Raw genomic sequence first — 24,562 nt, forward strand, 5'->3', positions numbered from 1 at the left:
GCTAAAACACAAGGCTAAAACATGAGCTAATTTCTAAAATACTGGATAAAGGCTTTAACATGAGCAAGAGGCTAAAACATAAGCTAAAGGCTAAATCAGGGGCTAAAGGCTCAAACACAAGCAAAAGGCTTGAACACGAGCTAAAGGCTAAAACACTGGATAAAGTCTTAAACATGGGCCAAAGGCTAAAATGTGAGGTAAAGGCTAAAACAGGATGCTAATGGCACAGCCCCCCCCCCTCCCCCCTTAGGTTTAGTGAGTATTTCTGAGGCTGTTTTCACGTTATATCCAGTTTTTTCTCAGATGGCGGTTATATTATTAGGCAGTTTGGCCTCATTCGCTTTGTTTCTGGGTGATTCTCTGTTAAAAACTCATTCCCTTCTTTCTGATTTTAATCTTTTTTTGTTAATTCTTCCAAAGAACCTGCTCACTGAAACCCTCCTCCTCCCTCACTTCAAACACTTCAGTCAGTTATTTATTTATCTGTGAGGTTAGTTTCTTAACAGAGAAAGACGGACTTTAAGATCAGACAATAATCCAGGAGAACGTTTCCTCTGACGATAAACTTTAACCCTCTGAACCGTCTGTTCCCACCAGGCTGAAGCGGTCGGACCACCAGCTCCTGTGGGACCACAGGCTCCACTGCCGAAGGGACCACCCCAGCAGCCTGCCTAAGGTGCTGGCCAGTGTTCCCAGCTGGGACTGGGCCAGCATCGCTCACATCCACTCACTGCTGCACCACTGGGCCCCTCTGCCGCCTGTCACTGCGCTGGAGATGCTGGACTCAAAGTAGGCTCTGTGCTAAACACACACACACACACACACACACACTCAGAGTACAGGGTTTAAACTGTGAACCTCTGTGTGTGTAACTGTGTTTGTAGGTTTGCAGACACAGAGGTGAGGAGTGTAGCCGTCAGCTGGATCGAGAAGAGCAGTGATGATGAACTGGCTGACTACCTGCCTCAGTTGGTCCAGGTGGGTTCAGCTGGACTTTCACGTTTCCCTTCCTGCTCTCAGCTGCTCCTTCCTCCTCCTGTACTTCCTCCTTCCACCCTCAGTCCCTCCATCCATTATTCAGAGCCCGCGTCCTCTTTCTGCTTCTTCTTCCAGGCATTAAAGTTTGAGTGTCACCTAAAGAGCGCCCTCGTCATGTTCCTGCTGTCCAGAGCACAGGGCAACATCAACATCGCCCACTACCTCTACTGGTGAGTCTGCAGCAGCAGGGACACAGCAGCAGGTTGATAAAAATACCATCATTAAAAACTCTCAAGGAAGGTGAGGAAGAGGCTAAAACACAAGATAAAAACAGAAAAATGGGCTAAAGACTAAAGAAAAAATAAAGCAAAAAAAAAAAGTCCAAAGGCTGAAACACTAGCTTAGGGCTAAATTATTAGTTAAAACACAAACTAAAGGCTAAAACACAAGCTAAAGGCTAAAATACGAGCTGAGGCTAAAACACAAGCAAGAGGCTGAAACACAAGCTAAAACATGCACTAAAGGCTGAAACACAAGCTTAGAGCTAAAACATGAGCTAAAGGCTAAAACACAAGCTAAAGGCTAAATAATTAGCTACAACACAAGCTTAAGGCTCAAACACAAGTTAAAGGCAAAAACATGCGCTTAATGCTGAAGCACAAGTATATGGCTTAAACATTAGCTAAAGGCTAAAACACAAGCTTAAGGGTAAATTATTAGCTTAAACAAAAGCTTAATGCTGTAACACAAGCTAAAGGCTAAATTATTAGCTCAAACACAAGCTAAAGGATAAAACTTAAGGTAAAGGCTACAACATGAGCTAAGGCTAAAACACTAGCATAAGGCTAAATTATTTGCTGAAACACAAGCAAGAGGCTGAAACACAAGCTTAAAGCTAAATCATTAGCCACAACACAAGTTAACGGCTCAAACAAGAGGTAAAGGCTTAAACACTAGCTAATGGCTGAAACACAAGCTAAAGGCTTAATTGTTAGCTGAAACATGAGCTAAAGGCATAAACACAAGCTAAAGGCTAAAAAACGAGCTAAAGGATAAATTATTAGCTAAAACATGAGCTAAAGGCATTAACACAAGCTAAAGGCTCAAACACAAGCTAAAGGCTAAATTATGAGCTAAAACATGAGCTAAAGGCTCAAACACAAGCTAAAGACTCAAACAAGAGCAAAAGGGTTAAACACGGGCTAAAGGCTCAAACACTAGCTAAAGGCATAGCCATGAGCTAATAGCTAAAACACAAGCTAAAGGCTTAAACACAGGCTAAAGGCTAAAACACGAGTTAAAGGCTAAGACACAAAACACAGGCTAAAAGCTAAAACAGAAGCTAAAGGCTGAAACTTGAGCTAAAGGCTTAAACACAAGCTAAAAGCTGATACACGAGGCATGAGCGAGTGGATTTTAAACTCTTATAAGACCTGAATTGATAGATTGGGTTCCCAGAAAGTCTGGAAACATAAAAACCAGGAGCTCACTTTTTGAATCTGAAACCTTTGACTCACTCTGTCACTCACTGTGAGTCGGTGAAACAGGCTCATCCAGCACCGTGTGTCTCACATGCGTCTCCTATGCTGTGTACGATGTCTGCAGGCTGCTAAAAGACGCTGTGCAGGATCCGGCCTGGGGACAGCGTTACGAGCGGGTGCTGGGGGCCCTGCTGTGTCTGTGCGGCGCCAAGCTGAGGGCGGAGCTAGAGAAACAGACCAACCTGGTGACGCTGCTGGGCGCCGTGGCCGAGCGGGTCAGACAAGCCGGGGGCTCTACACGACAGGTTAGCGTGGTTAGCTTAGCTTTACAGTGAGAGTTCATCTGGCAGCATGTGTGTGACATCCTGCTCCGTGTGTGTGTGTGTGTGTGTGTGTTCAGGTGGCGCTGCAGGAGGGGCTGGAAAACGTGCAGAACTTCTTCCAGAGGAACAGCTGCAGACTGCCTCTCAGTCCCAGCCTGGTGGCCAAGGAGCTGAACATCAAGGTGACACAAACACGCCACGATCAGGCTCTCTGAGCTCCCAGCTGGAGCTGCTCTCGGTTTGAAGACATATTCTCATCCAGTTCAGTGTTTTATCTTATCAGGCTCTCCCTCTGCAGTCTGACAAACAAACCTTGAGTGAACTGTTGGTTCAGAAACAGGAAAAGGTTTTGTCTGAGTGGAGCCTCTGTGGTTCAGACGGACGCCAAAGTGATCTCATGCGGCTTCGCTTTCTAAATATATGCACGTGTCTGCAGAAGTGCTCAGATATCTCATACGTAGTGATGATCACAGGTCTGAGAGCGTCAGACAGCCTCCCCGGTCAGTCCAGGATCGTTACAGACACACGTTACGGTTCCTGGTCTTTAGAAATCCCCCTGCTCAGATAATTGGTAGAAACAAACGCAGAGAGGCCTGATTGTATCCTGCTGAAAAGCCCAGGCTTAAAAAACAACATAACAGCATGCTGTGGTGCAGGAGATGACATCATCTGTTTGTGTGTGTGTGTGTGTGTGTGTGTGTGTGTGTGTGTGTGTGTGTGTGTGTGTGTGTGTGTGTGTGTGTGTGTGTGTGTGTGTGTGTGTGTGTAGGCCTGCTCCTTCTTCAACTCCAACGCAGTTCCCCTGAAGCTGGCTCTGGTCAACGCCGACCCGCTGGGAGAAGAGATCAATGTGATGTTCAAGGTAGAGCGCCCCCACACACACACACACACACACACACACACACACACACACACACACACACACACACACACACACACACACACACACACACACACACACACTCTGCGCTGTAAATAAAACATAGAGCAGGAGCTCAAACCATGCCCCCCTCACGTGCTCCTCATTAAAGTTTAAACTGCAGAGTCGGCAGTTACATCACAACTTGTTGTATCCACGGGGCCTGTGAACTGGACGCTGCGCCCCCTGGTGGCTGAAGTCAGATGCAGGCTGTGAAAACAGACGTGTTTTGTGATTGCTCTCCCTGTTTGTCTCCGTCAGGTCGGAGAGGACCTGAGGCAGGACATGCTGGCTCTACAGATGATCCGGATCATGGATCGGATCTGGCTGCAGGAGGGACTCGACCTCAGGATCGTCAACTTCAAATGTATCTCCACCGGGAAGGACAAAGGTAACGTTGAGAAAAACAGAAGAACAGGTGGTTATTTACACAAGGCTGTTTGCTGACTGTAAAAACAAATAGAAGAAGAAGAAAAACACCTGAGACACCTGGAGCAGTCGCAGCAAATCAGCCAGAACGTCTTTCTCTTTGGGATTTATAGTCCCTGAGACACAGTCTCTAGACCAGGGTCTGCAACCTTTACTTTCATAGGAGCCATTTTCCCTCAGCTCACCTGGATTAAAGTCATTCAGGAGACACAAAATCTACTTTATCTTCACTATAAAGACAAAAAAGTGTAAGAAATTCTAAACATAGTAAAGTGCTAGTGAATAATTATCTAAATGAAACTTTTTTGTGTTTATGAAATTGGACATGTGATGTCTTAGCTCTTTGTTTGTAATAAATTTGCAAGTATTTAAAAAATAAAAGAAAATGTAATATAAATTTCACAAATTTGCAGAATTTATTTAACTTTAATAAGTAGCAAAATTAAAAAAAATAAAAAATAAAATAAAAACATCTAAAAAATGTGCCGACAATTCTAAAAATTGTGAAATTTTATATATTTGCAAAGAAAAAGTAATTTCAAAGTTTTGCTAAATTTTCAATACATTTTGAAAATTCTCATTTTTTTTAATTGCATTTGAATTATTAGCAAAAATTTGCAGATATTCAATAATTGTAAAAAAAAATTAATAAAATCTTTCAAAAAATGTGATTTTTTTTTTCTAAATTTGGAAAATATACAAAAAATGAAATTCAATAAATTTTCAAAATGTTCAGAAATTTAAAAAAAAACGTAATATAAATGTCACAAATTTGCTGAATCCATGAAATTTAAACAAGTTGCAAAATGTAGAAAAAATTTCCAATTTCCAAAAAAAGTGTTTAAAACTCTTAAAATTGTAAAATTTCATAAATTTGCAAAAATAATGTGATTTCAAATGTTGCTAAATTTTCAATAAATTTTAAAATATTTAAAATATTGGCTTTATAAAGTCAGGATGCTAACCCATTAAAGGTGCAGAAAGAGGAAAGGTTGTAGCAAAGCCTGAAAAACTTGTGTATCACAAACTTTTGTCATTTTCACTCTGGTTTGAAGAGCACAGGCAGCAGGACGGACGCTCAGTTTGATGTTTGATTGAGCAGAATTCAGACCTGATGTTTCCAGCCTTGCAGAGCTGAATGCAGAGCTGAGCGTGGTGTTAACAGAGGTGGTGGTGTGTGTTTCAGGTATGGTGGAGCTGGTGCCGTCGTCCGACACGCTGAGGAAGATCCAGGTGGAGTACGGAGTCACCGGATCGTTCAAGGACAAACCTCTGGCTGAGTGGCTCCGCAAATACAACCCAGCAGAGGATGAGTATGAGAAGGTGAGCGCACAGAGGGGGTGGAGCTATTCAGCCGTGGAGGGTGTAGAAACACCGTCAGGGAGTCTGAAGTTTATCTGCTCCTCCTCCTCCTCCTCTCTGCAGGCCTCAGAGAACTTCATCTACTCGTGTGCCGGGTGCTGCGTGGCGACCTACGTCCTGGGCATCTGTGATCGCCATAACGACAACATCATGCTGCGCTCCACCGGTCACATGTTCCACATCGACTTCGGGAAGTTCCTGGGACACGCTCAGATGTTCGGCAGCTTCAAGAGGTCTGTTTCAGATCTCATACCCTCTGAGAACACAAACACACACACACACACACACACTCTTCTTGTCTCCTGCCTTAAATGTGAGCTCTGAATTCCTCTCTAAAAGCTTTTGCTGAAAGTTTCCCCTCAGGGGGTTTTGCTGCTCTGGAAAGGGAGCTCTCTAATCCAGATTTCCTCAGGGATTCCAACCAGAGACCTCTGATCCTGGAGCTGAGTTTCTCTCCTCTCTCCGTCTTTCCCTCCAGGGACCGAGCGCCGTTCGTTCTGACCTCTGACATGGCGTACGTCATCAACGGAGGCGAGCGTCCCACCAGTCGTTTCCAGCTCTTCGTGGACCTGTGCTGTCAGGCCTACAACCTCATACGCAAACACTCCGGGCTCTTCCTCAACCTGCTGTCCCTGGTGAGAGGCTGGAGACACACACACGAAGAGATACACACCGTCACAGCTGACCTGTTTTCATGTTGTGTTTTTATTCCTCATCATCAACTTTAAGTAGGTTTTACTCCGCTTTAAAAAGATTCCTCTCAACTTTTTTCTTTTGCACCTGCACGAGCCAGAAAAACAAGAAATGCAAGCGAAGCACATCTGACTGCAGCATTAATCACAGCTTTGCTCTAAGTCGTGGAAATCCACCCTGACTGCTCCCTGCAGCACCGAGGGCTCTGAGAGAAAACCTGCTGCTGGTTTTATTCACGTTTTGATCTACGACCCTTTGAGGACAAACATCCTCCACCTAAAACTGTTATTGACAGGATCTTTGGACTGGATTTCACTCATGAAAGCATGACAGACAGATTCTTCTTAGTTTTGTCTTTTTATGCTGTTTTAAGTTAAAAACAAACTTTAAAGTGAGCAGATAAATACAACAATTTAAAGAAATCTTGTAAGTCATCAAAAAAAATCACAATTTCTACCAAACCTATAAATTTAAACTAAAGTTAAGTCTAAACTACAGCTTGAACTCATGAATCTGTTTTCTTTGATTTGCAGAAATAAAGATTTTTAACTGTTTATCTCCTTTTTTAACAGATGACGTCCTCGGGCCTCCCAGAGCTGACCGGCGCCCAGGATCTAAAATACGTGTTTGACGCTCTGCAGCCGAACAACACGGACGCTGAGGCCACAATCTTCTTCACCAGGTCAGAGTTTGGGTCCAGTTTTAAAATTCAAACATTACAAAATGTGACGGCAATCTGTCGTGAAGAAGCTTTTGATTTTTTTTGGCGTTTCCTCTTAAATAGCACAAACAGCTCTTACCCTAAGACAGTGAGGTTGATGGAAGCAGCAGTTAACACATTGTCCACTAGATGGCAGCATAGACACATAGAGAGAAGTAGCAGTTTACATTAGAGACTCATCAGAAACTTATGAAGAGGAGCTCCTTTTTTAAAAATTATCTTTTAATTGAAATATTGCATCATTTCATCACTTATTCTATACATCTTCAATTTAATTTTTCCTTTTTTTTTCTGTCTTACTCTGTTTATTTTCAACAGTCAAAACATAGATTAGAGACAAAAAAAGAGAAATAAAATAAATTAATTAAAAAAATATATAAAACAGATAAATTCATTTAAAAAAAAAAAATAATAATGATAAATAGGATAGAAAAAACAAAATAAAAATAAATAAATTAAAATAAATAAAATAAAAAATAAATTATTTAGAATACATAAATAGAATAAAAAGAAATTAATTAAAATAAATAAAATAAAAATAAATTAATTAAAATGAAAATAAATAAATAAATTCCTTATAATAAATGAAAAAACAATAAATTAATTAAAATAAATAAATGAAAAATAGATTAATTAAAATAAATAAGTAGAATAAAAATAATGAATTAAAAATAAATACATAAAAATAAATAAATTAAAAATAAATAATTAAAATAAAATAAAAAATAGATTGATTTTAAATAATTATAAACTAGTAATAATATTAATAATAAATCCTTTTTTTCTCTGTCACTTAAGGAGTCTGTCATGTGTTCATGTGGTTCCTCTCGAGTCTAGACTTTCAGCTCAATATCATTTTGGTTTACATCTAAAATAAATTTTAAAGACAGCCCATGGGAAACAATAATAAGTACAAAAAAAAGAATAAGTGGAGAAATAATGAGACAAGTAGTAAAATAATAGTAGTTGTTTGAAAAATAAAAATAAAAAATGCTAAATATATATATAAAAAGATAAGAATCATAAATGAGAAAACAAATATACATATGTTTATCCATATGCAAATTATTTTAATTTCAATAAAATGAAAAACAGTTCCTAAAGTACTGTCCCAATCATGATAATAATGACATTAATCACAATAACATTTACAACCCTTAAAAGTTAAACACAGAATAACTCTGGGGATGACGACCAACCTTTAATAAAATGTAACTTTGATGTTTTTGTCTCAAGGAGGAGCTTCTTTTTGATGAGTTTACCCTACCTCCTTCCCTCTCACGTCCTCCCTCCTTGTCCTCTGCAGGCTCATAGAGTCCAGTCTGGGCAGCGTGGCGACCAAGTTTAACTTCTTCATCCACAACCTGGCCCAGCTCAGATTCTCTGGCCTCCCAGCGAACGACGAGCCCATCCTTTCTTTCTCCCCGAAGACGTACACTCTGAAGCAGGAGGGGCGCATCCTCCACGCCTCCATCTTCTCCTTCCAGAAGAGATACAACCCCGACAAGCACTATGTGAGTTTACCTGGCCTCAGCGTGTCACTCTGCTTCGTCTCCACGCTCTCTGCTTCCTAACACGCTGTCCGTTCCCTGCAGACGTACGTGGTGAGGCTGATGAGGGAAGGTCAGACCGAGCCGCAGTTTGTCTTCCGCACTTTCGATGAGTTTCAGGAGCTCCACAACAAACTCACCATCCTCTTCCCTCTCTGGAAGCTGCCCAGGTAAGTTTCATAACCTGCTGACGTCGGCACAGCCGCTTCAGAGACCAGATTTGATTTGTTGCAGGAGCAGATTGCTCTGCTTCAGTCGTGGCACCAACAGTGCTGGATCGAGGGCTGGTCTTCTGGAAACCTCTTTCTGCTCATGTAGCTTTAGAATTCTTTAAACATGTTTATATAAAGTAACAAAGCCGGATGTTCAGACTGAGCATGTGCAGATTTTCAAACCTCTACACATTCATATGTTGGATAAACCCCTGATTCAGTCTGTAAACTGATCAAAACACTGTATTCTAAAAATAGATAGGTTTGCTGGAAAGATGATAATTCATGGCGCATAGGAGGGATGGGCCTCAAACACCAAGGTCTGCCTCCAAAAGGGTCTGCTACCTTTACTTTCATAGGAGCCATTTTTCCTCAGCTCACCTGGGTTAAAGTCATTCAGGAGACACAAAATCTACTTTATCTTCACTAAGTCTTCACAAAATCTAGTGAATAATTATCTAAATAAGGAGTTTTTTGTGTTTACAAATTGTGCATGCCTCATCGTTATTTATTTGGAATTAACTTGTGAATATTTTTTAAAGAATAAATAAATTTGTAATATCATCAGTTCCATGAATTTGCTAAATTTGAGACTTTTCAATAAGTTGCATTTTAAAAAAAAATACATGAAGTCAGCAATGTTATCGTTTTTGTTACTTGGAATAAATTAGAAAATATTTTATCAAGAATTGAAAAATTTTTAATGACATCAATTCCATATATTTGCAAAGTTTGAGACATGAAATATGAAGTTTAAAAAAAATTACAAAAATGTTGAAATTTTACAAATTTGCCTGAAATTTAAAAATTTGCAAAATTAAAAAAAAAAAGTAATGTAAATAATTTGGAAAATGTGCACAATTTAAATGAATAAGAAATTTGCAAAATTTTCAAAAATTGGATTAAATTTTCTAAATTTGAAAAGTCAAAAAATTTAAATTTAAAAATTTTACAAAAAGTAAAAAAAAAAAGGAAAATTCTCCAAAAAAATTCAAGCTTTATTATTTGTTTAATAATATTATTTTTCTAAAGCTTTAAGGAGCCACCACAAAGGAATCTAAGAGCCACAGGTTTAAGACCCTTGCTCTAAAAGGCTGGCCAATCAGAAGGAAGAGGGTTTGTGGAGCGAGGAGCCTTAAAGAGACAGCATCTAAAATAAAGTGTTTCAGACAGAAGTGAAAATAAGGGTTCCTAAAACAGCACAGGGGGATAAATTAAGATTTTTTTAGCTGTAAATCGTGTGAAGATACTACAGGGACACCAGAGGGACATAATACAGACTGAAAAAAAGCTCAATACTCCCTCTTTAAACTCACACCTCATCTCAACAAATGGGTTACTATCCTGAGGAATTCGACATCTCTGACGTCTGTAAACCAAACGAGTGTTCCTCCTCACGTTGCTGCTGTGTCGTCTCAGTGAAACCTAAAGAGTTTTGTCACTTCCAGTGGAATAATAAATAACCCTGTTTTCCTCCTCCGCCCAGTTTCCCCAATAAGATGGTGCTGGGACGCACCCACATCAAAGAGGTGGCCGCCAAGAGGAAGTTTGAGCTGAATAACTACGTCCACAACCTGATGAGGAGCTGTGCTGAGGTGAACCAGGTACAGGAAGGTTTAACTCTCATGGTGTGGCCACACCAAACGCGAATTTGCGGCGCGATTACATACAAAGTCAATGCAAAGACGCGTTTAGCCGCCGATTCGCCTCGGGCGGCGCAATTCGCGCATTTGGCGCGGCGCGTTTGGAGCGTTCACGCGTTTGGGCGGTAGACGCGAATTTGCTCGAGTTCAAAATATTCCCCCATGACATCATTGTTATGACAACGTTGGGGGGCAACTGCCGCCTGCTCCGGCTCCAACTCCGCCGGAGGATGGAGGAGAAAACAATCTGTGCGGTGTGTCATCATCCAGAGTTATACGTGTGTACTCTACAGAGACCAGAAAAAAGGAGCAGGCTTGGGTGAAAGTCTCTGAGGAGACAGGTTTTGAAGGTAAGTTCTGAAAACATTCGTTCCCAGCTGGATCTGCCTGTACGGGCTATCACTGAGTCCAACTGTGTTTTCCTCAGTGGAGTTTTGAGCCTGATAGAGAGGAGGGAGGAGCGGGGCAGGGGCAGAGCCAGGGAAAAGATGGAAGTTCTCTGTGCTCCTCTCTTTCCTCCACCCCTTCATTATCCCCAGGGAGACCTCCGGGAACATGGGTCGGGGGTTCGGGTGGTCGGGGGTACGGGGGGTCGGAGGTTCGGGGGATCGGGGATGAGATCCCAGGGAACAGCCAAGCAGGGCTGGTGGATTACCAGGGAGAGGCAGCAGGCATTGATTGTGATCTCCAAAGCTTTCACACACTCTCCTGTCATGCTTTGGAAACCACAGCTCATTGTTTTTCAGATGCTCTTTTGGACTTTCGGTCTTTAAATGAACGAGCTCTCTACTCCGCATGCGCTGTACCGCGCATTCGCGTGTTCGCGCCTCAGCTTGTCAAAAAAGTCCAGCGGCGAGACTCGGGCGTTCACGCGGTGCGTGACAGGCCATTCGCGCGAGTTAATTCGCGTGTTCACGTTTGGTGTGGCCGCGGCATCAGAAAGACTTTCAGACGGGGACAAAGGGAGAGTTGGTGAAGACATGTCCTGTTCTCTGTCCTCAGTGTGACCTGATCTACACTTTCTATCACCCCATCGCACGAGACGACAAGACGGAGGGATTAGACGCTACGCCCAGAGCTCCAGGTACACTCCTGAGCTTTTCTTTTACGTTGATCTTTGTTTCAGACTTTCAGTGAAGCCTGTCTCTCCTCTCTGGTGTTTGACGTGACGTGTGCTCGTTGCAGAGCCTCCTCTGAGTCCCACCTCTGGACGGGTGGAGGGAGAAGTCAAACTCTCCATCTCGTACAGGAACAGCAACCTCTTCATCATGGTCATGCACATCAGAGACCTGGTACGCAGCGCCACCTTCTCCTCGTACATCTTCACGTCTCTTCCTGCTCTGAATCCTTCCCTCCTTTGCTCTCTTTAAGGTGTCTGAAGACGGGACGGATCCCAACCCGTATGTGAAAACCTACCTGCTCCCAGACCCTCACAAGACCTCCAAACGCAAGACCAAGATCTCCAGGAAGACCAGGAACCCCACCTTCAACGAGATGGTGAGAAACGAGCTTCAACGATGACAAATGTGGCGTTAACCCTCTCTGTGCCGCCTCTAACCCGTGACTCTCCTCCTCCTCCTCCACAGCTGGTGTACAGCGGCTACAGCAAAGAGACCCTGGGCCTGCGGGAGCTCCAACTGAGCGTGCTCAGTGCAGAGTCGCTGCGTGAGAACTACTTCCTGGGCGGCATCACGCTCAGACTCAAAGACTTTGACCTCAGCAAGGAGACGGTCAAGTGGTACAAACTGACGGCCGTCCCCTACTTCTAAACCTCTCCTCAGCCGCCTCCTGCTGCGTTCACCTCCTGTAGGAAAGGAGGCGCACGAGAAACCCTGACGTCCTCACTTTAGTTTGTGACAACACGACTCCAGGAGCTTCCAGATCTTTAGTTTGGAGTCGTGATATTTTCATTTGAGGGCCAGAAAACCGTCTCCTCAGCACGGATCAGGTTTGAATCCCTGAGTGGATTCACCTCGCGTCGTCAGGTTTTGTAGATGTCACCATGATGCTTCAGGAGTCCTCCCCATGTGACCTGGATGCAGACGGATCCTGGAAGAACGAGGAGGAGGAGGAGGAGGAGAGCCTTCTCTTCTTTCGTTGCTTCTTCTCCTCTTCAACTAATCAAGATTGTTTCTGTGACAAACAATCGCTTCTTCTCTGTCTTTCTTTCCTAAACTATAACAAAAAGCTGTAATGTTTTGTACATTTTGATATTAGAGGACCAAACGGCTTACTTTCAGAAGAGTATATATAGATCGACAGGTTTATTTTTTAAGGAATAGAAAGGGGGATCTTTTTACATTTTCCTTTGCTCATTTTCTACATAGACGAATAGAAGGTATCAGGGTTCAGACGCTTCTGGGTAGAGTAGTCCAACACTTCAGATTCCAGGGAATCAGCTGTGACCTTACGACGACCAGAGGAAGTGCCAAACGTAAGGAGAGGGACGGCGAATCACACCACTCAAACAGGGTGCCTTTGTTTGTGCTCACAATCTCTTTTAATACTCGGCCTTAAATCTATTTTAATACCGATCTGAAACGAGCTCATTGAAATAAAAAGTCTATATTCTGATGTATCCAGAGTTCTTCCACAGCAGGTGGTTTTGTAACAGCTGACGTCCAGCTCTCTCTTTCAGGTGTAACTCCACTGTTTGCAGCACATCTTAAAAGAAGAAGGGTGTATCATAAGCTTGAGTTCAGTTTTTCCATGATTCAGACTTTTCTCAGTGCAGTAAAAGGGCCTGGTGAACGCTGGAGTCTGGATGTGAGGCTCTCTCAGCTCAGGCTCACTCACAGTGCCTAACAGTGGTGCATCCACGCCCAAACTCTGTAACCTGCTTCAAGCTGCCGGTGACGTCCAGCTCCAGCCTGGTCTGATGATCTCTGAGCGAGGAAACCCTCTGAATGTTGGAGCTCTGGCTACTTTATCTCTAAACACGAATAAGGGAACAAGATCCTGAGCATTAGCTGCTTCTCCTTCCACTTGCTAACTTTAAATTGTTGTTAATGTTGAATAAAGAAATTACCATGGATTTATCTGATTTTTTTTAAGAGATCTGCAAGATATTTGTGATCAGCACCCACACTATGAATATCAGTGACTTGATCCACTCTTTTAGTGACTGTACAAAGAACACAAGCAGAGTTTGTATTAACATGGCCAGTTATTTATTCTTAATTGGTGACCTGTAACCCGAATGGATCAGTGTGTACTGTAATCCCTCTTTCCTAAAGCAAATTAAATGTTTTTGGAACAAACATTGTGTGATTAAGTGTTTCCTTCTTTCTCAGAGAGTGTGTCAAATACCACTGAGGTTAGACCAATGTAAAAAAAAAAGTGGTTTAATCACTCAGATTTTTTGGTGAGCTGATGAAAACACTGATGAATGAGCTGGACTCATAGTTCGATAAGAGAAGAGCTTAAACTCATAATTCAGAGTCCAAAGATATTTCCCTCATATCAGCATCTAAAAGTACATGCAGTTAGTTTTCCAGAGACACAAAGTCCACTGATCTTGTCAAAATACTGATACAGCATTTTTTGGTGTACAGTTATTTTTAATTCCTTAGCATCGGTTTCCCAATCATTAAGCTCTTATATGAATCTTATATTTAAAGTAAGTTTGGCCCCAATGGCCCTTAGTTTGCTTCATGTTGTTAACAATCTGGCCCCATTTAACTTAAAAACTTCAAACTGCCTTAACTAGAGATAAAAAAAAATAAAAATAAAAAAACACACTTTTGGGGACAATTTATTGTCATTGAAAGGAACAAAAAATATTAAAATCATGGTATTAAATTAAAGCTTCTCTATATTGCAATATAACTACACGTGACAGGATTGCAATAAATTATCTGTGGATTTTTTTTTTCAATTTTGTTACTTAAAGTAAATATTTAAGTTTTTGGATATTTTTTATAAAGCTTAAATCTTTATTTATTTTTTATTTATTAATTAATGAATTTACTAGATAATAAAATGTTATTTATAAAAAAAATGAATATACAATATTTTTCTGAAAAAATATATTTTTATACATTTTTTTTATTAAATTTTCAATTAATTACATATTTAAATTAAAATGTTACATTTTTTTAATTTATTTTTAGTCTTTGGTTGGGAGCACGTCTCATGAGCTCGTCTCTACGCCATTGCGTCATTTCCGACGCAGGCGCATTGTACCGTCTTCTGTCGCGTGTCCGGCCTCTCTTCCTCAACCGCCATCATGGGTCGCATGCACGCTCCCGGGTGAGTCCTAAATTTACCCATAAAACGGACAAATCCCCGGCAGTTCATCTTTTGAGCGGCTGATAATGGTTATAAAAGCCTTATGCTCCACCACAGGCTAAATTTGTTTGATTAATTCGTCTAAAAACTGAGAAAATGGCTTGAAAATAAGGTGCTCTTAACGGTATCCGTCCTCGGCTAGCTGTTAGCATTAGCCTTTTTCAGTGGTTGCTCACCTCGATTCTTTTTGTTAGTTATTTACAAGTTAGAAAGTGACATCAAGATGCTTTAAGCTTTTGTTTTACCTGCTTTGAATAAAGAACAGTCTCTTAAAGTTACAACTTGCCGCTAAGTTAGCACAGCACCTCTCTTATGGAGTTAGCATTAGCCGGGCCGTCAGCTCTCAGCCCGTACTCCGGTCCACAGCCATGTCTGTTCTCTTTTCAGCCTTTTCATAGACTGATGTTAACATTTCTGTTCAAAAAGTCTAACTAGTCTTATGTTCCGTGTCCCACAGAAAGGGCTTGTCCCAGTCAGCTCTGCCTTACAGGCGCAGTGTTCCCACTGTGAGTATCAGCATTGAGAGAAGTTTTTTCCTTCGCACTGTGACAGCGGTTACATGTTTCTGCTCTGACTTGAGTGTTAGTAATACATGCTTGTTTGTTTTTTCCAGTGGCTGAAGCTCACATCTGATGATGTTAAAGAGCAGATCTTCAAGCTGGCCAAAAAGGGTCTGACCCCCTCTCAGATTGGTAAGAGTTCATATGAAAATATATTCAAGACTGTGTAAAACTAACATAATCTTTTGATTCATCCACTGTGGTTTTTATTGTCTCTGATTGAACACAACGTGCAGGCACAAGCAATAAGGTTTCACCAAAGGCCAAAATTCAGTGGTGACAACAAAATGCATCCTCTTGCTTTGGGCCTGTTGTTAATTAAACAAGATGCTCTGTCATATTCTTCGCTTTCTTTTCCTCTCAGGGTTTTTATTTTTTTAATTCTGATTTTGAAGGTTTCAGTGCAGCAGCTATATTCTGTATTCTGTTCATGATTGATTGATAACTTCACCAAATTTCCAGATCTGCTCCATTTGATGCTCAAGAATCTGTACAAACTTTGTTTTAATCTGCAGAGAAATTCAGTTTGTGACTAAAGTATCTTGGCAGAGCTGCTCAGTTGGCAGCACAAACATGTAATAATCAAATGTCATATTCAGGTTGTAAATAGAAAATGAGTTTTAGTAACACTTAGAGTCCCCAAGTTATTAATAGAACATGTTAGAGCAGGTCACCGTGTTATATGGGATGCATTTTGTCAGTTACTGGATCAAATAAACTTATCTTTGTACCTTGAAATTAGTTCTTGCAAAATTAATAATTGAGCTTCTACTTTCAGGGGAGATTTAGTTTGTAAACTGTTAAACAAAGTTATTTTTACTACAACTACATTTACAGTTTCACCTTAAATGATTTTTTTTTTCTCTCTGGAGTATTGAGCATCTGTTTCTTTGGATTCACCTTGACAAGTTCCTCTCCGGTTCTACCCCCCCTCTAGGTGTGATTCTGAGGGACTCTCATGGTGTGGCCCAAGTACGTTTCGTCACTGGCAACAAGATCTTGAGGATCCTCAAGTCCAAGGGTCTGGCCCCTGATCTGCCCGAGGATCTGTACCACCTCATCAAGAAGGCCGTGGCCGTCAGGAAGCATCTGGAGAGGAACAGAAAGGTGTGAAACCATTAAGAACATTATTAAACCACTGACAGGGTGTGAGGTTGTAATATGTTGAGGCTGTTTCAGATCTATCAAAGTTTAGAAGAAAATCAATCATTAAATTTAATTTGATGCATTTTCTATTCCGTAAAATTGAGGATTTTTTTATTTCAAGTAAAAAAAAATGTGGGTACATGCAAATGTCCCAAAACTAAATGCACTCTGTAACACTAAAACTTTTTATTTAAAGGACAAAGATGCCAAGTTCCGTCTGATTCTCATCGAGAGCAGGATCCACAGGCTGGCCCGCTACTACAAAACCAAGAGAGTGCTGGCCCCCAACTGGAAGTAGTACGTATCTGATGATTTCTGTTCAGCCTTTTTTTCACTCAGATAACTGATATTTATGTGTATGGGTTACAAAGCTGCACAATTCATTGTCCTGCTCTCCTCTTCTGTGGGAGCTGTGATATTTCTGTTGTGCTCGAGTAAAGCTGGAGGTAAATTAGCGGAGCGGCTTCTTGGTGCCGCCTCTGCCAGTCCCCTTCGTACACTGCAGTAAACATGCTTCTGAAAGATCCTGCAATGATTTCACATCCTCACAGGGGAGTTAGGACATGTTTGCTAAGCTTTCCTCACCCAGTGTGAACTTGTCCCATACTGCCCCCTGCTGTGGATTATTGGTATAAGCTGAGTGGTGTTAAGAGTGCGCCCTCTAACCTCTTGTTCTCTCTCTCTGTTTACAGCGAGTCTTCTACAGCTTCTGCTCTGGTGGCATAAATGATACACTTTTTGGGTTAATAAAACAGTTTGAAATTTCAAATTGTCTGTCTTTTTTAAGTTGTGAGAGCTTCTTTTCTTATTAAAAAACAAAACAGGTTGTGGTTGAGAGAAATAGTTGAAAATGATTACAGGTTTCACTGATTATTCAAACTGTTCCCTGGTAATTTTGCTTTTGCATGTGATTTAATGTTATGTTTTTATACTACCAGAAATTCATCTAAAGTCAAAGAGCAAGCTAAAGCAGATATCACATTACAACCAAGGATAGTAAACACTTCAAAAATATATTTTTAAGATGAGGAAATAATCTATTCTTCTAAGTATTATCAGGATCAGGTTTTTTTTAACAAGTACATTTGCATATACAATGTAATTGAATTGGTGTATTGGTGCTAACAATTAACAAGGAATAAAATAATGTGAACAGCAAATCAGCATCTACTACAATAACAGAATTACAAGCTACACACTGTAAAATAAAATATAGACAAAGTTAAGATGGTGCATAAAATATAGACATTTTTTAAAAAAATTATTAAAAAAAAAGAAAATAATATTTTGACATTAACTAGAGTTTACACACAAAAAAAGACAAAACTTGCACACCAACTCTGGGGCGACCATCTCAGATGCCATGTTGCCATATTGTCACAAAACAATAATATATTTGAAAAACTTAGATGGTTTTGCTGCAATATTATGCATTGACTGAAGGAAATGTTGCACCAAAATACAGTTAACCACTTCCTGTTTAGATGTATCCCTATGTTTTTTGGGATGTTTGTGGATTTTGTGTGTGTTTTGTGAAAACTTCCATACAACACGTAAACTTTTTTGAAAAGCTAAAAGCCATCATTTGATTGCATATTAACAGGGGTAAAATGGTATTAAGTGATTAAATTAGCCATTTGAGACATTTAATTCTATAGAGAAAAGGAAATAGAAAACCAAACACACACATAAACTGATAATTTTAGGGGTTGGCTTGTTGTGTTTTCCCTTAAAGTGATTGGAGAACTCCCTCCAGTTACTTTATAGCTCTAATTTCGCTTTTCCCTCCTTGTTTTCGCTTCTCGACCTGGGTGGAGCGCGCTGGGCTTTCCTGGAGGCCGAAGAAATTACGGGCACTTTCCCAGCGTCAGACGTTACGTAATCTAGGGGCGGGGCTTCGTACGTGTGGAACGTGCTGTTGAGAGTTTTCAGCCGCTTTGTCCAATCACATCGCAGCGTGACGTCAGGCTTGTTTATATAAAGAACGGTGTTGCAATAGTGAGACATTCACTCTTTGACAACAACAACAAGAACACAGAGAAACATGGAGACTTTAACAGCGATAATCTGACGGAAGAGATCACAAAATGGCGCGTATCAGCCAGAAAATGAGGCGACAGTACATCGACGCGTATCGGTCACTGACAAACACAAGAAATCTGCTGGTTTTTGCCGAGGAATACCAGAATACGTGAGGATTTTTTTTTTGACGCCACAATCCACAAAGAAGAGGAGAAGTGAAAATGGCGATTGTTGGTTCCGAGAAGGGTTCGGCGATGGAGAGGTTCGGTAACGGAGGGATGGCGCTTCTGCCTTGGACCAAACAAATGCTCACCGTGCTGTGGGAACAGCTTCGACTGCTGGTTCAGGTCATTTACTACAGCTTCATGTCAGGTAAGGAGGGACGGACAACTTCAGACTCACTTTGGGGCTGGTTTTCACTCCAACGGTCACATTAGGGACCATTTCTGTTTTCAAATCACTTAGTTTTTGACGGAAATGTTGTGAAATATTGTAGATAAAACCACTGACATAACTAACGAACACTTAAATGGTCAAACTAGGTCACGTAATGTGCTGAATGGAGCCAAAATACAGGATAAAAACGCTAAATTCAATTTTAAAAAAAGAAATAGGACACTATTATTTTAAATAAGAATGTTAAATTTAAGAATAAAATCAGCTTTTGGGAGTATTTCCGAAAAAAATGCTAGTTTCTGGATAAAAATACTTCCGGAAATATGATTGATAAGCAGAAACAGGCGCTAACGTTCGTTTTAATCATGTTTACGACACTTTCTGCTGCTTTACGGACACAAATTCAAAATAAGCTTTATTAGCATGTGGATTTTTTGTACAGCGCTAACAGTGAGTTTACTTGTGTTTTTGTTGTTGTTATGTTACAAACAGTTAACTATTCTCATGCCTAAATTGTTTTTTACATTAATTTAAAAACGTAAACTATTTTCTCAATCCTCTGGCACCATCGTGGGATGTAATGCCTTGTTTGTTTTGTATTTTTTAGCCTATAAAAATAAGAGCAATATTTTTAAGTTTTAAGACACTCATTATTCAGTTTTTAGTGGTGTTATTTCTCTAACAGCCCTCCTCTGATGTTTTTAGTTTTCCAGATGTTCCGCCTCGAGGTCCACCTGAGAATCACAGACGAGACGGGTCAGCACATCCAGCACATGACCGCAGCAGCTAGCCAGACGGATTCCTTCCTCTTCTCCTCCTTGTTCGACGGAGAAAACGGCGTCATGGTCGGCGGTTCCAATCCTCTCTCTAACTTCTGTGCCGACGTCGGCGACCCGTTCGCTGGGAAATCCACCGCAGAGGCCCTCCTGTCCAGTCTGCGAGCTGACGACCTCTGCTGCGGGTTAGTGGACGACTTTGTGTCCAGAACATCGGGAAAAGAAGACAGCATCTTCCTGGGACACCAGTCGAGCTGGAAAATGGGCTTCCCCGGTGACTGGAACTTCTTCGTATCGAGCAGCGACAGCTCCACCGACGGCTGTCACAAGAGTTATGAGAAAGTCTTCAAGCAGGAGGTTTCTAAGGAGAAAGTTTTCGAGGAGGACAGGAGCTCTCACTGGAGCAGCGAGGAAGACCAGAACGTGGTGGAGTTTGACAGCGAGGAAAGTAAAGCTCTCTGGGAGTCTCTGTCCAGATCCAGCGACCCTTACAACCCCTTCTTTTTCTCTGCCTGCATCTCAACAAACACAAACATGGGCAAGAACCAGGGTGAAGCGAAGGACGGCGGCGCTGCTGACATCATGTCAGTGAGCAAAGCCACGGAGGAGCTGCTGGGGCCCAGGGGCCTGAACATCTGGGTCAGTCGCTCCGACAGCGAGAGCAGCTGGAGCAGCTGGGCCAGCTCGGACAGCTCCAGCCCCGACTTGGACAGAGAGGAGAACGAGCGGCTGCTGGAGTTCTTCAGCAGCCCAGAAGATCCCTACAACCCCATGTGCTTCACAGCCTGCACAGCAACCACTACACCCCCCAAAACCCCCAACACCAGCACGACCTCCAAACCGTCCCACACAGACACCGAGGAGAAGACCAGCAGCTTCTCCCCTTCGTCTGAGGATGATGAAGAAGAGCAGCTTTGGAAGTCTCTGGGTCTGAAGGACGACCCGTACCACCCTCTGAACTTCCAGGCCTGCCTCAAAAGCTCCCAAACAACAACAACAACACTCCAGTCTGGAAAGAATCCAGCTTCCCTTGATGTCCCTGATGCTAACAGTCCCAGCGTGTCAGGAAAGAAATGTGAAAACCAGTCCAAACTAGCTCAGAAACCCAGAACCACAAAGCCCGCTCTGCCACAGAGAGGCTGGAAGCATCACTCCCATCCAGAGAAAACCGAGGTGCCCTGGAAAAGACCCGGACCAGCAGCTGCAGCAGAGCCGGGGCAGAGGAAGGAGAGCAGCAGCAGCAGCCAGAAGAAGGTAAAGATCACCTCACGTTATGTTTTTATTCAGCTCTCAGACTTCAAAAAACACACACTGCTCCTTTATGTCTTTATTTATAAGCACATATTTTCATGAGGGAGCGTCTGTCTCGCTTCGTTCCAGACTAATCTGAGCTCCACGTCCTGTGTTAGGCCGAGCTGTTTGTGGTTGTTTAGCAACGCCGCGGTCGTCATGACTAATCCAGTCATGTGACCACAGCGAGTCAGCAGAGAGTTGGACTTCCTCATGGGCTATATGGAGTTGCAGCAGTGTTGCAAAGTCATTTAAAAACCTCGAGGATTATGTTCTGTTGCGTCAGATTAGACGAGTCTAATTATAAACGCACGCTGATCTAAGATCTGAGCTCTGATGCTGATACCAACAGTCATCTGTGAAGTGTTTTTTGTTTTCTGTAAACAAACCAGCAACTTCAGCTCCTGTCAGAGCAACAGGCAGGAGCTGAGGAATGATGCTTAGTCATTGGTTGGTTTGGAAAAAGTCTCATTAAATCCTCAAACTTTATTATTTCAAACCTCCTACTGATTATTTTGAGCCCTTAGCGTGTCTCTAACTTTAATTTCTCACAAAAAAATAAAACATCACAACTGTTTATGTTTTATTTGTACTAAAATTGGTTTCATCACACCTAGTTTGAGCCAAAAACACCAGACAGGTAGGGAAAATGTTTCATTTCAAGATTGTAAAAGACAAAAATGATGCCTGAATGGCTTTTGAAAAGTAAAAGAGTCGACCAATGAGGCGAGGAAAAAAAATAAGGAGACCTATTCTGAATTTGTCAGGAGGATGTGGCTCATTGAGTCCATTAAATTAAAAAAAAAAAAAGACTCATTTACATTACACTTTTTGTGGTTTTCTTTTGTTTTTAAAAATACTACTTGTAATATAAACATTAATATATAAAAATATATTAAATAAATGTATTTATATTTTATATTTTATAAGCAAAAAATTTTCTTACAACAGTATTTCAACATACTAAGCTACAATTAGCCTCTCACACAAATAAACATTAATGAATATAAAGAGTATTAGATAATTAAATAAAAACTTATATATAAAAATTCATTACAAGGAAAAAAAATAAACAAAAAACAATAAATAAAAAATTCACATATGTCTTTTTAAATAAATATATTTTTAAATAAACATTGATATTTATGTTCAAATATAAACATTAAAAAATAAATATTGAGAAATAGATATTAATAAACATTGATAAATATGGAAGTTTAACAACAAAAAAATAAAAATAAATTTCAAAGAATAACTGATATTTATATACAAATATTAAGATTAAAAAGTAAATATTTATAAAGCAATATTGATAAACATAAATAAATAAAGATGTTTTAACAACAAAAATAATAAAAATAAATTAAAATAAATATTAATAATTATATATAAATATCAACATTAAAAATATTCACAAATAAGTATTTATAAACATTAATAAATCTAGACGTTTAACAACAAAAAAATAAAAATAAATTCCAATAAATATCAAGATTCGTATACTGATATAAACATTATAAATAAATATAAATAAATAAATTAAAATAAGCTTTATTTAATATAAACATTTAACATCTTCCTTGTCTTTCTGTTTTTCAGGTGCGATTCTCTCCTCTCGTCCAAGTCCACGTCATGCGCACCTGGCCCTTCGCTCGTCAGGCGTCCCGCAAAGGACCCTGGGAAGAAATGGCTCGAGACCGCGACCGCTTCCGTAGGCGTGTCCAGGAGACGGAGCAGGCCATTGGTCACTGCTTCAGCCAGCCGCACAGAGACAGGATGCGGGCGTACGTGGACCGTGCCTTGAATTAAAAAAAGAAAAACTGGACCTGGTGCTCGGTTTCCTTCCTGGATGAGGACTTGTGATTGGTTGCAATGCAACAGTGACTTTTGATTTGGGCCAATTAGAGACGGATGTTCGGCCAACGTTGATGTTCGGTGTGGAGTTGAACAACTTTGTACCTCAGAGGTTTTTTTACGTGGCGTGCACTGACGGACACTTTCTGCTTTAACCTCAGCGTTACTGTGTGGAATGTTGTGTTTGCCTTATCACTGACCTAGTAATGTAACTTATTTATGCCCTATGGAGCTCCTGTGTTGGACTTTTATCCTGTTTTAACGTGTGAACAAAGCAGAGTGCTGAGACTAGACGTAGACCTTCAGTTCATGGTACAAAGTGTTTGGGTTTTTGGTTCGAGCATGACGGGGAGCCACCATTAGTTCTGCTGCCGCTGGTCTTCTAGTTCAAAGTGTTTTATATTTTTATTGGACGTGTGTCTTGTATTTTTCTATTCAGTTTGAGAGAAACAGCTTAAAGCACTGAATCCACCGTCATCATCATCATCGTTATCGTCTCTCCAAGTGAAAAGATTCAAACGTGGCTCGACCTCGAGGCCACAGTCTCAAAAAAATGTCTGTAGCAGATTTGTCAGGTGCTTTGTCTTTACAATAAATTTGTCACGATGTAGAAACGCTCTCTGGGTTTGGATTGGACACACACGCACACACACACACACACACACACACTATGCAAAACACAGTCAAATAAGAACAGGACACACTGAAACACTGAAAACTAACCATGAGCTCAGTGTGGAGATATCTCAGTGACACACACGCATAAAATTAGCTTCCACGCCACAATCTGGCGAGTCACCCTGCGTCATGTGTGTTTACAGGAAGAGGAACTTCACACCTGAAGCTTGTGGTAACAAACCAGCTCCACCTCTCACCCAGTTCAGACACACCCTCACACACCAGCCCTTACATCATGACTCACATTTTGCCTCCATAAAAGGTAACAATAAAACCTAATCAGCCAATCAGAAGGCAGCGACCAGGGAGGAGGAGAAGCTCAGGAGAAGAGGACATGTAATAAAAAACTTATCTACCTCAAATGTGCTGAAATGGTGCAGTTGTTCTCTTTGCACATGATTTTTTTTTTGCACATGCTGAAGTCTTTGGTCCCTCCTCCTTGTGCGTTATCTCTCCTCTCTCTCTCTGTTACACACGCACACACACTCACACACTCACACACACACGCTCAGGAGCTCCTAATTTCCCTGAGGGCCCGCGGGTCTCCGTGCTGTGACTGCTGTAAGGCTTTCGTAAGACAAGGGTTAAAAACACAGAGTATGATGAAATGACTTTCCACAGGGACGAAATCAATTAGCAGCTCTCCACACACACACACACCTTCACACACACACACACACGTTTACAGGGATGGTGTAAAGGTGAGCAATCGCTGACACTGTCGCCGTGTTGGCCCAGCGGGGGGTGGTCTGCTGATGTAAATGAATCTGACACGTGGAGCCTCTTTGTTCAGACTGAGACGCAAAGCGCTTCCTGTTGGCGTGAAGAAGAAGAAGAGTCAGAATCTGAGTTTTTCCTCTGCCGAGGTCTGAAGGCAGCAGCTGTTCAGAGATTTATGATAACATGAGCAGAATTTAATGACTTTAAACTCATTTCTACACATTTAATAAACTGCCTCAAATTAATTCACCACACTGTAACAAATGACTGTAAATTAATGAGCGAATTTCAACAGAAAATCCTGTTATGTTTAAATAACACTGTAAAAAAAAATCACTGTAAAATAACTGTAAAAATCCCTGCTTCCAGTATTTTACCGTTATTTTACAGCAAAGTCATTTTTGTTGTGGTGGTGTTTTGTAACCGTGAGTGAGGAGGAAACTCAGTGGATATGAAACCCTGCTCAACATTAAGGTCACAGACTGTCTGTGCTCTAAACTACTGACCCAGTTGCTGTAT

The 24,562-nt window shown here is 41.1% G+C and overlaps 3 protein-coding genes and 1 non-coding gene across 4 annotated transcripts in view; all 4 read left to right on the forward strand.

The window, feature by feature from the left end:
• Positions 1–12,315, forward strand: part of pik3c2a (phosphatidylinositol-4-phosphate 3-kinase, catalytic subunit type 2 alpha) — a 62,215-nt gene extending 49,900 nt beyond the window's left edge. The window contains exons 16-33 of the mRNA XM_074676982.1: positions 598–789; positions 885–978; positions 1,114–1,208; positions 2,584–2,764; positions 2,860–2,964; positions 3,552–3,644; positions 3,963–4,092; positions 5,317–5,453; positions 5,556–5,725; positions 5,971–6,127; positions 6,758–6,867; positions 8,213–8,420; positions 8,502–8,626; positions 10,155–10,272; positions 11,314–11,395; positions 11,497–11,603; positions 11,683–11,808; positions 11,898–12,315. Of these exons, the coding sequence (XP_074533083.1) occupies positions 598–789; positions 885–978; positions 1,114–1,208; positions 2,584–2,764; positions 2,860–2,964; positions 3,552–3,644; positions 3,963–4,092; positions 5,317–5,453; positions 5,556–5,725; positions 5,971–6,127; positions 6,758–6,867; positions 8,213–8,420; positions 8,502–8,626; positions 10,155–10,272; positions 11,314–11,395; positions 11,497–11,603; positions 11,683–11,808; positions 11,898–12,080 (2,413 nt within the window). The 3' untranslated portion in view covers positions 12,081–12,315. The remainder of the gene's footprint in view (positions 1–597; positions 790–884; positions 979–1,113; positions 1,209–2,583; positions 2,765–2,859; positions 2,965–3,551; positions 3,645–3,962; positions 4,093–5,316; positions 5,454–5,555; positions 5,726–5,970; positions 6,128–6,757; positions 6,868–8,212; positions 8,421–8,501; positions 8,627–10,154; positions 10,273–11,313; positions 11,396–11,496; positions 11,604–11,682; positions 11,809–11,897) is intronic.
• A 2,155-nt stretch (positions 12,316–14,470) lies between these two features.
• On the forward strand, positions 14,471–17,076 carry rps13 (ribosomal protein S13). The gene is made up of 6 exons (XM_074676996.1): positions 14,471–14,562; positions 15,059–15,107; positions 15,215–15,293; positions 16,099–16,268; positions 16,504–16,604; positions 17,000–17,076. The coding sequence occupies exons 1-6, from the start codon at positions 14,540–14,542 to the stop codon at positions 17,031–17,033; spliced, it is 456 nt and encodes a 151-aa protein (XP_074533097.1). The 5' UTR covers positions 14,471–14,539; the 3' UTR covers positions 17,034–17,076.
• Positions 16,679–16,809, forward strand: LOC141797279 (small nucleolar RNA SNORA19). The gene has a single exon (XR_012599023.1). It is a non-coding gene; the product is annotated as a small nucleolar RNA SNORA19 (small nucleolar RNA).
• A 1,200-nt stretch (positions 17,077–18,276) lies between the features above and the next one.
• Positions 18,277–23,288, forward strand: LOC141796086 (uncharacterized). Its single transcript, XM_074676995.1, has 3 exons — positions 18,277–18,701; positions 19,431–20,755; positions 22,391–23,288. The coding sequence occupies exons 1-3, from the start codon at positions 18,551–18,553 to the stop codon at positions 22,598–22,600; spliced, it is 1,686 nt and encodes a 561-aa protein (XP_074533096.1). The 5' UTR covers positions 18,277–18,550; the 3' UTR covers positions 22,601–23,288.
• Positions 23,289–24,562: the final 1,274 nt, after the last annotated feature.

Source organism: Halichoeres trimaculatus, unplaced genomic scaffold (assembly GCF_033239565.1).
Source record: "Halichoeres trimaculatus isolate MK-OKI-2021-1 unplaced genomic scaffold, fHalTri1.1 fHalTri1_scaffold_10, whole genome shotgun sequence".
NCBI classification, from domain to species: Eukaryota; Metazoa; Chordata; class Actinopteri; order Labriformes; family Labridae; genus Halichoeres; species Halichoeres trimaculatus.

Bases quoted from the DNA above. Each gene is read 5' to 3' on its own strand.
- rps13 (XM_074676996.1), top strand. From the start codon at position 14,540: ATGGGTCGCATGCACGCTCCCGG. The intron at 16,269-16,503 runs GTGTGAAACCAT...TTTTATTTAAAG, and splicing joins ATCTGGAGAGGAACAGAAAG to GACAAAGATGCCAAGTTCCG. The intron at 16,605-16,999 runs GTACGTATCTGA...CTCTGTTTACAG, and splicing joins CTGGCCCCCAACTGGAAGTA to CGAGTCTTCTACAGCTTCTG.
- LOC141796086 (XM_074676995.1), top strand. From the start codon at position 18,551: ATGGCGATTGTTGGTTCCGAGAAGGGTTCGGCGATGGAGAGGTTCGGT. The intron at 18,702-19,430 runs GTAAGGAGGGAC...TGATGTTTTTAG, and splicing joins TTACTACAGCTTCATGTCAG to TTTTCCAGATGTTCCGCCTC. The intron at 20,756-22,390 runs GTAAAGATCACC...TCTGTTTTTCAG, and splicing joins GCAGCAGCAGCCAGAAGAAG to GTGCGATTCTCTCCTCTCGT.